The 15,397-nt window shown below is 42.8% G+C and overlaps 2 protein-coding genes across 36 annotated transcripts in view; both read left to right on the top strand.

Moving 5' to 3' along the window:
• Window positions 1–15,397, top strand: part of LOC134033077 (protocadherin gamma-A11-like) — a 127,965-nt gene that overhangs the window by 65,071 nt on the left and 47,497 nt on the right. For 2 of the 35 annotated variants that reach the window (XM_062477244.1, XM_062477226.1), the window contains exon 1: window positions 3,274–5,816. The exons of 27 other annotated variants lie outside the window; for them this stretch is intronic. In XM_062477244.1, coding sequence (XP_062333228.1) covers window positions 3,432–5,816 — 2,385 coding nt within the window. In that variant the 5' untranslated portion in view covers window positions 3,274–3,431. Of the gene's footprint in view, window positions 1–3,273; window positions 5,817–6,374; window positions 8,957–9,604; window positions 12,189–12,869; window positions 15,371–15,397 lie in introns of those variants that run through there. 6 more of the 35 variants (XM_062477229.1, XM_062477247.1, XM_062477217.1 and 3 more) reach the window with 6 other exon arrangements.
• LOC134032811 (protocadherin beta-16-like) lies at window positions 117–2,770 on the top strand. The gene has a single exon (XM_062476876.1). It carries the CDS (start codon window positions 287–289, stop codon window positions 2,768–2,770), a length of 2,484 nt encoding a protein of 827 aa, XP_062332860.1. The 5' UTR covers window positions 117–286.

Genomic DNA, 15,397 nt, shown 5'->3' with positions numbered 1-15,397 from the left:
ACTCCGAGGGCCGCTGTTGGCCAGTGATTTCCAGAGTAGGTTGTATTGTGCAGTACCTCCCCCATCTTTTCAATGTATTATGAGATACAGAATGGACTGCTCGCAGATACCAAAGTCCGGGTTGCAGAGATGGAGTACAGAGACACCGAACTGTGATTTTTGTGTTCCATCGGTTTGGCCTGTTCCTTTGTTGTTCAGTACATGGATTTTTAGCTCTCAGGGTTAATCGCAACATCACCGAATTATTTTACGGAATAAGACGCCTTTGTTGATTCGTACATCCAATATGATGTCGAAGAGAACACTGACACGGCAAGTACTGTTGTTCATCTCGATCCTCTCTCTCGGTTCAGTGCACTCGCAGGTCAGTTATTCTATTCCTGAAGAAATGGTGAAAGGTTCTTTAGTCGGTAACGTAGCGCAAGATATAGGTTTAGATATAAAGAGACTGAAATCAGGTAAAGCTCGTATTTATACTGGAGACAGCGGAGAATACATCGAGCTGAATAAAGAAAGGGGAGTCCTCCTCATCAAAGAGAGAATAGACCGTGAAGCGCTCTGCGGACAGACGACGCCTTGTGCAATACATTTTCAGATAATTCTAGAGAATCCAATGGAGCTATTCCGTGTAACTGTGGAAATCACAGATATAAATGATAACGCTCCTGTTTTTAAAAAGAATGAGAAAATGTTTGAAATAAGTGAATCTGCTGTAACTGGGGCCACGTTCATGCTAGAGAGAGCAATGGACCCAGACGTTGGTGTTAACGGCTTACAGAGCTACGCCCTAAAACCTACTGATAAGTTTCAGTTGAAATTAAAAAATCAACCAGATGGAAGTAAAAAGGTAGAAATGGTTTTACAGAAATCCTTAGATCGCGAGAAACAGGAGACAATATCGTTGTTGTTAACAGCAGTAGACGGTGGTGAGCCTCAACTGTCTGGGACATTGCAGATACTTATTACTGTCTTAGACGCAAATGATAATGCACCCGTTTTTACTCAGGAGATTTACAAAGCGACCGTTGTTGAAAACTCTCCTAAGGGTGCAGTGCTGGCAAAAGTCAGTGCATCAGATGCGGATAAAGGTTTGAATAGTGTTGTTAGCTACTCATTGTCTGGGGGTACTGAAGATCAGTCTGATGCGTTTGAGATAGACAGCAAGACAGGTGAACTGAGATTAACCGGCCAAATAGATTACGAAAAGGCCAAACACTATCAAATGTTTATCGAAGCTATGGATGAAGGAGGATTATCAGACTCCAGTAAAATAATCATTGACGTTATTGATGTCAATGACAACAGCCCCTTTATAAATGTGATGACAAAGTCGGGTTCAATAGCCGAAAATGCAATGCCGAGTACAGTGATAGCTATGATAAGCATTAACGACCCGGACTCTGATAGTAATGGCCATCTGAGCTGTGATATAAACGAAAATATTCCGTTCACGATTAAAACTACATCTAATGGTTTCTATAGCGTAGTAACAGAAAGTGAATTGGACCGAGAGAGAGCGTCTGAGTATAACATCAGTGTCACGTGTTCTGATGAGGGCGTGCCCTCGCTCTCCAGCAGCGTCACTCTCACCTTACAGATATCAGATGTGAATGACAACGCGCCTGTCTTTGAGAGGAGCTCATATGAGGCCTACATTATAGAAAACAACACACCGGGCCTCTCTATATTCACAGTGAAAGCCAGAGATGATGACTGGAACCAGAATGCTCGTGTTTCTTACATACTGGAGGACTCCTCGGTTAACGGAGTGCCCGTCTCCTCATATGTGTCCATTAGTGCTGACAGTGGAGTCGTCCATGCAGTGCGTTCTTTTGACTTCGAGCAAATCAAGGATTTCCAGTTCCGCGTCAAAGCGCAGGATGGAGGCTCCCCTCCACTCAGTAGCAATGTGACTGTGAAAATAATGATCCAGGACCAGAACGACAACGCACCTCAGGTTCTGTACCCAGTCCAGACTGGCGGCTCTCTGGTGGCTGAAATGGTGCCTCGTTCAGCAGATGTGGGCTATCTGGTCACTAAAGTGGTGGCTGTTGATGTGGACTCTGGACAGAATTCCTGGCTGTCCTATAAACTGCAGAAAGCCGCAGACAGGGCGCTGTTTGAAGTGGGCTTACAGAATGGGGAAATAAGAACTGTTCGCCAAGTGACTGATAAAGATGCAGTGAAACAAAGGCTCACTGTTGTAGTGGAGGACAACGGGCAGCCCTCTCGTTCAGCTACAGTCAATGTTAACGTGGCGGTGGCGGACAGCTTCCCTGAAGTGCTCTCGGAGTTCACTGACTTTACGCACGACAAGGAGTACAATGACAACCTTACTTTTTACTTAGTCTTGGCTTTGGCTGTAGTTTCATTTCTGTTCATCACGTGTTTAGTGGTTATTATATCAGTGAAAATATACAGATGGAGACAGTCTCGTATCCTCTATCATTCTAATCTCCCGGTGATTCCGTATTATCCACCGCGTTACGCAGACACTTTGGGGACGGGAACTTTACAGCACGTGTACAATTACGAGGTGTGCAGGACGACTGACTCCAGAAAGAGTGACTGTAAGTTCGCCAGACCGGGTAGTCAGAACGTCCTGACAATGGACCCCAATTTGACAGGAACCATGCAGCGGATACAGAGTGAAATGAGTATCTTAGACGAACAGGACTCGCAACTGGAGGTTAGTCAATTTAATTCAGATTTTTCCCATTTGTATGATCACTCAAAACAACTTAATCAGAGTTCGCACACTGGTAAATAGGTCATTTTATGCAGAACAACGTTCAGCACTGTGGACAGCGATATTCATTTCTGGAAACACTGACAATGAGCTATTACACCACACTCTCTTGCATTGTTTCTCTATCTCTCTTTTTTCTTTTAAGCATTCATTTATATATTTTCGTGTCAACCAAGTTGTGTGATGTAATCTTCTCAATATTCAACATGAATTTCATACGTTGCTTTTTGTGATTTGTTGACAGTGAACTCGTCTTTATCAACATTGCATGTAGAGGCTTTATTTAAGGACGACTTCATGAATACATTGACGTAAAACCTTTCCTTCAACTCACAGTTTTTCATTCGTTTAAATTATCTAGACATGTAATTGTTGATAACGAACTCTGTGGGCCGCTGTTGGCCAGTGTGTTGTAGTGTTAGGAGATTTGCTACAGTACCTCCTCCATTACTTCGACATATTAGAGAGAAAGAGCAGGACGCAGAGCGGACAGACCGGGTAACAAACATCAGTACGACGGAGAAATGGAGGTTCTAGTCTTTTGTTAGACACTTTTCTATTGGATTTTTCTACTTAGACTTTGGAATTGAAAACGAATGGAACATAGCATAACGGTTTGCTGATTATAATAGCACGTTTGTTGGATTTAAATGTTTTGGGAAAATATCGGATAGCTACAACAATGACACGGCAAGTACTGTTGTTCGTCTTGGTCCTCTCTCTCGGTTCAGTGCACGGGCAGATCAGTTACTCAATTTCCGAGGAAATGGTGAAAGGTTCTTTAGTCGGTAACATAGCTCAGGATTTAGGTTTAGATATAAAGAGGTTGAAATCAGGTAAAGCTCGTGTTTATACTGGAGACAGCACAGAATACATCGATCTGAATAAAGAAAGGGGAGTCCTCCTCATCAAAGAGAGAATAGACCGTGAAGCGCTCTGCGGACAGTCTACGCCTTGCGCTCTACATTTTCAAATTATTTTAGAGAATCCAATGGAGTTGTACAGTATTACGGTTGAGATAACCGATGTTAATGATAACCCTCCAACCTTTGATAAAAGCGAAGTGAAATTCAAAATTAGTGAGTCTGCAGTCAGTGGGGCTAAATTTGTATTGGAAAGGGCTATGGATCTTGATGTAGGAAATAATGGTCTTCAGAACTATTTGCTCAATCCAACGGATCATTTTGTTCTAAAATTGCATAGCCAAGCAGATGGAAATAAGAATGTTGAAATGGTTTTACATAAACCGTTAGATCGAGAGACACAGGAGCAGGTATCGTTAGTACTGACAGCCATAGATGGAGGCGAGCCGCAGATGTCTGGAACAATGCAGATACTCATCACCGTATTAGACGTCAATGACAATGCGCCTGTTTTTACTCAGCCTGTGTATAAAGCTACAGTTACAGAAAATGCACACAAAGGTACAGTTGTAGCGACAGTTAATGCGTTAGATGCGGACCATGGTTCAAACGGTAAAATCACGTATTCAATTACAAACACGTTGGATGATGTCCGTAATACGTTTGTTGTAAACGAGGACAGTGGTGAACTTACAGTGATAGGAAGCGTTGATTATGAAAAGTCAAGACATTTCCAAATCAATTTACGCGCAAGCGATGATGGTGGACTGACTGATTCATGCAAAGTAATTATCGACGTTGCTGATATAAATGACAATACACCTAGTATCAATATAATATCAAAATCAAATGTTATATCCGAAGATGCCAAAACAGATACAGTCGTAACGATGATCAATATACAAGACCCAGACTCGGGTGACAATGGCAAAGTCCAGTGTTCCATAAACGAAAACATTCCTTTTCTAATTAAATCAACCTCAATTAACTTTTTTAGCTTAGTCACAGATAGTGAATTGGACCGAGAGAGAGCGGCTGAGTATAACATCAGTGTCACGTGTTCTGATGAGGGAGTGCCCTCGCTCTCCAGCAGCGTCACTCTCACCTTACAGATATCAGATGTGAATGACAACGCTCCTGTCTTTGAGAAGAGCTCATATGAGGCCTACATTATAGAAAACAACACACCGGGCCTCTCTATATTCACAGTGAAAGCCAGAGATGATGACTGGAACCAGAATGCTCGTGTTTCTTACATACTAGAGGACTCCTCGGTCAACGGAGTGCCCGTCTCCTCATATGTGTCCGTTAGTGCTGATAGTGGAGTCGTCCATGCAGTGCGTTCTTTTGACTACGAGCATATCAAGGACTTCCATTTTCGCGTCAAAGCGCAGGATGGAGGCTCCCCTCCACTCAGTAGCAATGTGACTGTGAAAATAATGATCCAAGATCAGAACGACAACGCACCTCAGGTTTTGTACCCAGTCCAAACTGGCGGCTCTCTGGTGGCTGAAATGGTGCCTCGTTCAGCAGATGTGGGCTATCTGGTCACTAAAGTGGTGGCTGTTGATGTGGACTCTGGACAGAATGCCTGGCTCTCCTATAAACTGCAGAAAGCCACAGACAGGGCGCTGTTTGAAGTGGGCTTACAGAATGGGGAAATAAGAACTGTTCGCCAAGTGACTGATAAAGATGCAGTGAAACAAAGGCTCACTGTTGTAGTGGAGGACAACGGGCAGCCCTCTCGTTCAGCTACAGTCAATGTTAACGTGGCGGTGGCGGACAGCTTCCCTGAAGTGCTCTCGGAGTTCACTGACTTTACGCACGACAAGGATTACAATGACAACCTGACTTTTTACTTAGTCTTGGCTTTGGCTGTAGTTTCATTTCTTTTCATCACGTGTTTGGTGGTTATTATATCAGTGAAAATATACAGATGGAGACAGTCTCGCATCCTCTATCATTCCAATCTCCCGGTGATTCCATATTATCCACCGCGTTACGCAGACACTTTGGGAACGGGAACTCTGCAGCACGTGTACAATTACGAGGTGTGCAGGACGACTGACTCCAGAAAGAGTGACTGTAAGTTCGCCAGACCCGGTAGTCAGAACGTCCTGATAATGGACCCTAATTTAACAGGGACCATGCAGCGGATAAAGAGTGAAAAGAGCATCTTAGACGAACCAGACTCTCCACTGGAGGTTAGTAAATGTAATTCAGCGTTAACCCATTCACAACTATTTAATCAGCCTTCGCACACCGGAAAACGACACTGTTTTGTGCAAAACATCTTACAGCATTGTTTCAGCAAATCTCTTTCTTTCTTTAATCTCTCTCTCTCTCTCTTTTTCCTCTCTCTCTCTCTCTCTCTCTTCTATGCGTGGGGTTTCTATTTTAATCAAGCATGGATTCCACTTGTTATACTGTTATATTAACGAAGCTGTGTAAGTCAATCTGACGATTTTTCAACTTGAATTTCACAGAATGCTCTGCATGATTTGGAGACAGTGACGTTGTTTTAATACACTGCGAAATAGATGCTTTATTTATGGCCCGCTCCATGGCTACGGTAACGTCACAATTTACCTTCAACTCATTGTTTTTTTTCCCATTCTGATACTTTACTAAACTTATTAGACATAAATTGTAGTTCATGATAACGAACTCTATGGGCCGCTGTCGACCAGTGTGTTGCAGCAGATTTGAAACAGTACCACCCCCATTACCTCAAATTATTAGAGAGAAAGAGCAGGACGCAGAGCGTACAGTCCGGGTAACAGACATAAGTATAACGACCGAGAAACCGAGGTGCGATTCTTTTGTTCCATAATTGTCTATATTGGAGTTGTTCTACTTTGACTTTGGCACTGAAAACGAATGGAATGTTGCAGAACTGTTTCCGTATATTCACACTTTTTGGATTAATAGTTTAGGGGAAAATATATCGGACAGAACAATGATACGGCAAGTACTGTTGTTCATCTTGATCCTCTCTCTCGGTTCAGTGCACGGACAGGTCAGTTATTCCATCCCCGAGGAAATGGTGAAAGGCTCACTAGTAGGTAACATAGCGCAGGATTTAGGTTTAGATATAAAGAGACTGAAATCAGGTAAAGCTCGTATTTATACTGGAGACAGCACAGAATACATCGAGCTGAATAAAGAAAGTGGAGTCCTCCTCATCAAAGAGAGAATAGATCGTGAAGCTCTCTGCGGACAGACGACGCCTTGCGCTTTACATTTTCAGATTATTCTAGAAACCCCGATGGAATTTTACAGTATCACAATCGAGATTACAGACATTAATGATAATCCTCCTATTTTTGAAAAAAGCGAAGTAAAATTCAAAATCAGTGAATCTGCTGTTAGCGGAGCTAAATTTGATTTAGAGAGGGCAACAGACCTTGATGTTACCATCAACGGCCTCCAAAGCTATGTGCTTAAACCTACGGATAATTTTATACTTAAATCGCACAACCAAGCTGATGGTAGCAAGAGCATTGAAATGATCTTACAGAAACCCCTAGATCGAGAGAAACAGGAGCAGTTAGCATTGGTACTGACAGCCATAGATGGAGGCGAGCCGCAGATGTCTGGAACAATGCAAATACTTATCACCGTATTAGACGTTAATGACAATGCGCCTGTTTTTACTCAGCCTGTGTATAAAGCTACAGTGACAGAGAACGCTCCAAAAGGTTCACTGATTCGCGTGGTCAGTGCAGTAGATGCAGACCATGGATCGAATAGTAAGATAATATTTTCAATCAGAAACATTCAAGAACATACTCGTGGAATGTTTGAGGTGAACGAGGAGACGGGCGAGGTTAGGTTGATTGGTAACGTTGATTATGAAAAGGTCCGAAATTTTCAGATAAATTTACGTGCAAGCGATGAAGGAGGACTCACAGATTCGTGTAAACTAATTGTTGATGTTTTTGATATGAATGATAATAAGCCTACGATCAATATAATGTCGAAATCGAACGTGATATCCGAAGATGCCAAACCAGAAACTGTCGTAACAATGATTAACATTCAAGACCCTGACTCAGGTCAGAATGGCAAAGTTCAATGTTTCATAAACGACAATATTCCATTCATAATGAGGTCTACGTCAAATCATTTCTACAGTTTAATAACAGAGAGTGAATTGGACCGAGAGAGAGAGTTTGAGTATAACATCAGTGTCACGTGTTCTGATGAGGGTGTGCCCTCGCTCTCCAGCAGCGTCACTCTCACCTTACAGATATCAGATGTGAATGACAACGCTCCTGTCTTTGAGAAGAGCTCATATGAGGCCTACATCATAGAAAACAACACACCGGGCCTCTCTATATTGACAGTGAAAGCCAGAGACGCTGACTGGAACCAGAATGCTCGTGTTTCTTACATACTGGAGGACTCCTCGGTTAACGGAGTGCCCGTCTCCTCATATGTGTCCGTTAGTGCTGATAGTGGAATCGTCCATGCAGTGCGCTCTTTTGACTACGAGCAGATCAAGGACTTCCATTTTCGCGTCAAAGCGCAGGATGGAGGCTCCCCTCCACTCAGTAGCAATGTGACTGTGAAAATAATGATCCAGGACCAGAACGACAACGCACCGCAGGTTCTGTACCCAGTCCAGACTGGCGGCTCTCTGGTGGCTGAAATGGTGCCTCGTTCAGCAGATGTGGGCTATCTGGTCACTAAAGTGGTGGCTGTTGATGTGGACTCTGGACAGAATGCCTGGCTCTCCTATAAACTGCAGAAAGCCACAGAAAGGGCGCTGTTTGAAGTGGGCTTACAGAATGGGGAAATAAGAACTGTTCGCCAAGTGACTGATAAAGATGCAGTGAAACAAAGACTCACTGTTGTAGTGGAGGACAACGGGCAGCCCTCTCGTTCAGCTACAGTCAATGTTAACGTGGCGGTGGCGGACAGCTTCCCTGAAGTGCTCTCGGAGTTCACTGACTTTACGCACGACAAGGAGTACAATGACAACCTGACTTTTTATTTAGTTTTGGCTTTGGCTGTAGTTTCATTTCTTTTCATCACGTGTTTGGTGGTTATTATATCCGTGAAAATATACAGATGGAGACAGTCTCGTATCCTCTTCCATTCAAACCTCCCAGTTATTCCGTATTATCCACCGCGTTATGCAGACACTTTGGGAACGGGAACGCTGCAGCACGTGTACAATTACGAGGTGTGCAGGACGACTGACTCCAGAAAGAGTGACTGTAAGTTCGCCAGACCCGGTAGTCAGAACGTTCTGATAATGGACCCCAGCTTGACAGGAACCATGCAGCGGATACAGAGTGAAAAGAACCTCCTGGATGAACCAGACTCTCCTCTGGAGGTTAGTCAGATGCATTAAATTGCATTAAATCACAAAAATGCTAAGAGTCCACCGTTTTAAAGTGATTTTGTTTTCCTTTCGTTTGTATATGACTTATTAATTGGATTTCATTTTACAGTACTTCATGATAATCTGTAGCTTTTGATTAAATATGACATTTCAACAGAGCACTGCCATTTCAGCACTACGAGTTTGGACAGCGATTCTGTAGCCGGAAACAGTGTGGGTAGTTTAGTATCTCATATTTATGGGGGTGGAATATAAAGCTTTTTGTTGCTGTAGCATATTGTTCAATGTATAACGTTTTGGGAGCAGTGAACAAGGCACTGTAGGCTACTTGGAAATATTGTGTACGTCTTTAACAGTCCTTACTAAACATGTAGCCAAATTCTGATAGTAAATGCTAAGCAACTGTCACAGTATTATTTAGTAACATTATGATTGTTACAAGTCTATATTTCTGTAGATTTGAAGGGGGTCGGTGAAAACCATGTATGTAGTTCCATGCATTGGTCTCGGTGGGACGCTGTTGGTCAGTGTGTTACAGTTGTCAAAGAGGTTGGTAGCAGCACCCCAACCAACCTCCCCTTTTTGTTCGTCATCTATATTAGAGAAAAAGCCACACAAGAACATACACTCAGTCTGTGTTACACTGAACAGTAGATACAGACACAGGGAGAAAGAAACAAATTATTCGGTTTTTCCTTAATTCGTTTGCGTTGAATATTTACCAGGAAAGGCTGGTGGGATATTACAAATTGGTTTACGGATTATAATTATTTTTATTTTTATATTGTTGTTTTGAAATTTTATTTTTATGGTGCACGAGAAAATGTCGACTAAAACAATGACACGGCAAGTACTGTTGTTTATCTCGATCCTCTCTTTCGGTACAGTGCACGGGCAGGTCAGTTATTCAGTCCCCGAGGAAATGGTGAAAGGTTCTTTAGTCGGTAACATAGCGCAAGATTTAGGATTAGATATAAAGAGGATTCAATCAGGTAAAGCTCGTATTTTTTCTGGAGACAGCGCTGAATACATCGAGCTGAATAAAGAAAGGGGAGTCCTCCTCATTAAAGAGAGAATAGACCGTGAATCGCTCTGCGGTCAAACGACGCCTTGCGCTCTTCATTTTCAGATGATTCTAGAAAATCCAATGGAATTATACAGTATCACAATTGAGATAACAGACATTAATGATAACCCTCCAACCTTTGATAAAAGCAAAGTCAAGTTCAAAATTAGTGAATCTGCAGTAAGTGGGGCAAAATTCGCATTAGAGAAGGCTACCGATCTTGATGTTGGTATTAATGGTCTTCAAAGCTATTTGCTTCAACCTACGGATCATTTTGCTCTTAAATTAAATAATCAAGCAGGTGGCAGTAATAATGTTGAAATGGTTTTAAAGAAACCCCTAGATCGAGAGAAACAGGAGCAGGTGTCGTTATTACTGACAGCCATAGATGGAGGCGAGCCGCAGATGTCTGGAACAATGGAAATACTCATCACGGTTTTAGACGTCAATGACAATGCGCCTGTTTTTACTCAGCCTGTATATAAAGCTACAGTCACAGAAAATGCCCCAAAAGGTACAGTTGTTACTGCAGTCAGTGCATCGGATGCCGACCATGGTTCAAACGGTAAAATCACGTATTCAATTACGAATATTCAAGAAAATGGCCGGGGGTTGTTTGAGGTTAATGATGAAAGTGGCGAGATCAGAGTAATTGGGACAATTGATTATGAAAAAGCACATCATTTTCAAATCGATTTACGCGGAAGTGATGACGGAGGACTGACAGATTCGTGTAAATTAATTGTTGACGTGGTTGACACGAATGATAACAAACCTACTATCAATATATTATCAAAATCAAATGTTATATCCGAAAATGCCAAACTTGATACTGTTGTAACAATGATTAATATACAAGACCCAGACTCGAGTGAAAATGGAAAAGTAAAGTGTTCCATATACGAAAACATTCCTTTTCTAATGAAATCAACTTCCATTAACTTCTTTATCTTAGTGACAGACAGTGAATTGGACCGAGAGAGAGCATCGGAGTACAACATCACTGTCACGTGTTCTGATGAGGGAGTGCCCTCGCTGTCCAGCAGCGTCACTCTCACCTTACATATATCAGATGTGAATGACAACGATCCTGTCTTTGAGAGGAGCTCATATGAGGCCTACATTATAGAAAACAACACACCGGGCCTCTCTATATTCACAGTGAAAGCAAGAGACGCTGACTGGAACCAGAATGCTCGTGTTTCTTACATACTGGAGGACTCCTCAGTTAACGGAGTGCCCGTCTCCTCATATGTGTCCGTTAGTGCTGATCGTGGAGTCGTCCATGCAGTGCGTTCTTTTGACTACGAGCAGATCAAGGACTTCCAGTTCCGTGTAAAAGCGCAGGATGGAGGCTCCCCTCCACTCAGTAGCAATGTGACTGTGAAAATAATGATCCAAGATCAGAACGACAACGCACCTCAGGTTCTTTACCCAGTTCAGACTGGTGGCTCTCTGGTGGCTGAAATGGTGCCTCGTTCAGCAGATGTGGGCTATCTGGTCACTAAAGTGGTGGCTGTTGATGTGGACTCTGGACAGAATGCCTGGCTCTCCTATAAACTGCAGAAAGCCACAGACAGGGCGCTGTTTGAAGTGGGCTTACAGAATGGGGAAATAAGAACTGTTCGCCAAGTGACTGATAAAGATGCAGTGAAACAAAGGCTCACTGTTGTAGTGGAGGACAACGGGCAGCCCTCTCGTTCAGCTACAGTCAATGTTAACGTGGCGGTGGCCGACAGCTTCCCTGAAGTGCTCTCGGAGTTCACTGACTTTACGCACGACAAGGAGTACAATGACAACCTGACTTTTTACTTAGTCTTGGCTTTGGCTGTAGTTTCATTTCTGTTCATCACGTGTTTAGTGGTTATTATATCAGTGAAAATATACAGATGGAGACAGTCTCGCATCCTTTATCATTCCAATCTCCCGGTGATTCCGTATTATCCACCGCGTTACGCAGACACTTTGGGGACGGGAACTCTGCAGCACGTGTACAATTACGAGGTGTGCAGGACGACTGACTCCAGAAAGAGTGACTGTAAGTTCGCCAGACCGGGTAGTCAGAACGTCCTGATAATGGACCCCAGCTTGACAGGAACCATGCAGAGGATACAGAGTGAAAGGAGTATCTTAGATGAACCAGATTCACCACTTGAGGTTAGTAAATGTATGTCATTGTTCTAGCCCATTGGTTTAATAATTCAAAACTATTTAATCAGCCTTCGCACACCGGATAATAGCCCTATTTCGCGCAAAACATTACAGCACTGTTTCAGCACATAACATGTTCATGGACATCGACTCGATTTTACTTCCTGTTAATGCAGTCAACACAAATTACACCTTCCTTTGTTTCCTTATTTCTCTCCCTCACTCTCTCTCTTTCTCTTTCTGCGTATTGTTGTATTTTTTCAATCAAGCACGGACTCCACTTTCATTTTATATTAACTGAGCCATGTAAGTCAACCATCCTGAATGTTCTACTTGAAATGTAGACAATGTTTTGCATGATTTGGAGACAGTGACGTTGCTTTATTACACATTGCGAAATAGAGACTTTATTTATAGTAATCTCCATGGCTACCGTAAAAGTCACATTTCAACCCATTGTTTTCCTTTGTGATACTTCACTTACAATGTCATTCTTGATAACGAACTCTATGGGCCGCTGTTGGCCAGTGTGTGGTAGTGTCGTACCAGATTTGGTACAGTACCTCCCCCATTACCTCGATATATTAGAGAAAAAGAACAGGACTCTGAGTCCACAGACCGGGTACTAGACGTCAGTAACGACGGAGAAATCGAGGTGCAATTCCTTTGTTAGACAATTGTCTATATTGAAGTTGTTCTACTTGTATTTTGTCATTCAAAACTAATGGAATATTGGAGAACTGTTTGCGGATAATCACGCTTTTGTTGGATTCATATTTTAGGGGAACATATCGGATAGAACAATGACACGGCAAGTACTGTTGCTAATCTCGGTCCTCTCTCTCTGTTCAGTGCACGGGCAGGTCAGTTATTCCATTCCAGAGGAAATGGTGAAAGGCTCTCTAGTAGGTAACATAGCGCAGGATTTAGGATTGGATATAAAGAGACTGAAATCAGGTAAAGCTCGTATATACACTGGAGACAGCGCAGAATACATCGAGCTGAATAAAGAAAGGGGAGTCCTCCTCATCAAAGAGAGAATAGACCGTGAAGCTCTATGCGGACAGACGACGCCTTGTGCTCTACATTTTCAGATTATTTTAGAGAACCCGATGGAATTTTATAGCATCACTATTGAAATAACTGACATAAACGACAATGCCCCTGTTTTTAAAAATAATGAAATTAAATTCAGAATCAGCGAATCTGCAGTTTCAGGAGCAAAATTCCTTTTAGAGAGGGCAATGGATCTTGATGTTGGCATTAATGGCCTACAGAGCTATTCACTGAAACCATCTGATCCTTTTATCTTGAAATTACAAAATCAGCCTGATGGAGGGAAAATAGTCGAAATGGTCCTACAGAAACCATTAGATCGAGAAAGCCAAGAGCATTTATCTTTAGTTTTGACTGCTATAGATGGCGGTGAGCCGCAACTGTCTGGTATCGTACAGATTCACGTAACTGTACTAGATGCTAATGACAATGCCCCTGTTTTTACGCAAGCCGTTTATAAAGCTACCCTAAAAGAAAATTCGATAAAAGGCACAGTTCTCATTACAGTTAGTGCGATTGATTCTGATGAAGGCTCAAATGGTAGGATAGCCTATACCATGTCTAATTCTCTAGATGACGTGTCAGAATTGTTTGAAATGAACAGGGACAGTGGCGAAGTGACATTAATAGGAAATGTTGATTATGAAAAGTCACGGCAATATCAAATACACGTGCAGGCCAGTGATGATGGAGGACTAACCGATTCTTGTAAAATATTGTTGGAAGTTATTGACACAAATGACAACACACCGGCAATAAATGTTATGTCAAAATCAAGTGTAATATCTGAAGATATTAAAACAGGAACGGTTGTGACTATGATAAATATTCAAGACTCAGACTCCAATGAAAATGGAAAAGTGCAATGCTCAATAAACGAAAATATTCCATTTATGATTAGATCCACATCAAATAACTTCTTTAGCTTAGTGACAGATAGTGAATTGGACCGAGAGAGAGCGGCTGAGTATAACATCAGTGTCACGTGTTCTGACGAGGGAGTGCCCTCGCTCTCCAGCAGCGTCACTCTCACCTTACAGATATCAGATGTGAATGACAACGCGCCTGCCTTTGAGAGGAGCTCATATGAGGCCTACATTATAGAAAACAACACACCGGGCCTCTCTATATTCACAGTGAAAGCCAGAGACGCTGACTGGAACCAGAATGCTCGTGTTTCTTACATACTGGAGGACTCCTCGGTTAACGGAGTTTCCGTCTCCTCATATGTGTCCGTTAGTGCTGATAGTGGAATTGTCCAAGCAGTGCGCTCTTTTGACTACGAGCAGATCAAGGACTTCCAGTTCCACGTCAAAGCGCAGGATGGAGGCTCCCCTCCACTCAGTAGCAATGTGACTGTGAAAATAATGATCCAGGACCAGAACGACAACGCACCTCAGGTTCTTTACCCAGTCCAGACTGGCAGCTCTCTGGTGGCTGAAATGGTGCCTCGTTCAGCAGATGTGGGATATCTGGTCACTAAAGTGGTGGCTGTTGATGTGGACTCTGGACAGAATGCCTGGCTCTCCTATAAACTGCAGAAAGCCACAGACAGGGCGCTGTTTGAAGTGGGCTTACAGAATGGGGAAATAAGAACTGTTCGCCAAGTGACTGATAAAGATGCAGTGAAACAAAGGCTCACTGTTGTAGTGAAGGACAACGGGCAGCCCTCTCGTTCAGCTACAGTCAATGTTAACGTGGCGGTGGCCGACAGCTTCCCTGAAGTGCTCTCGGAGTTCACTGACTTTACGCACGACAAGGAGTACAATGACAACCTGACTTTTTACTTAGTCTTGGCTTTGGCTGTAGTTTCATTTCTGTTCATCACGTGTTTAGTGGTTATTATATCAGTGAAAATATACAGATGGAGACAGTCTCGCATCCTCTATCATTCCAATCTCCCGGTGATTCCGTATTATCCACCGCGTTACGCAGACACTTTGGGGACTGGAACTCTGCAGCACGTGTACAATTACGAGGTGTGCAGGACGACTGACTCCAGAAAGAGTGACTGTAAGTTCGCCAGACCGGGTAGTCAGAACGTCCTGATAATGGACCCCAGCTTGACGGGAACCATGCAGCGGATACAGAGTGAAAAGAATATCTTAGACGAACCAGATTCACCACTTGAGGTTAGTCAACTCAAATCAACAGAATTA

Source organism: Osmerus eperlanus, chromosome 13 (genome assembly GCF_963692335.1).
Source record: "Osmerus eperlanus chromosome 13, fOsmEpe2.1, whole genome shotgun sequence".
NCBI classification, from domain to species: domain Eukaryota; kingdom Metazoa; phylum Chordata; class Actinopteri; order Osmeriformes; family Osmeridae; genus Osmerus; species Osmerus eperlanus.
The sequence above is the reverse complement of the archived record's forward strand: the minus strand, read 5'-3'. Positions and strand labels throughout refer to the sequence as shown.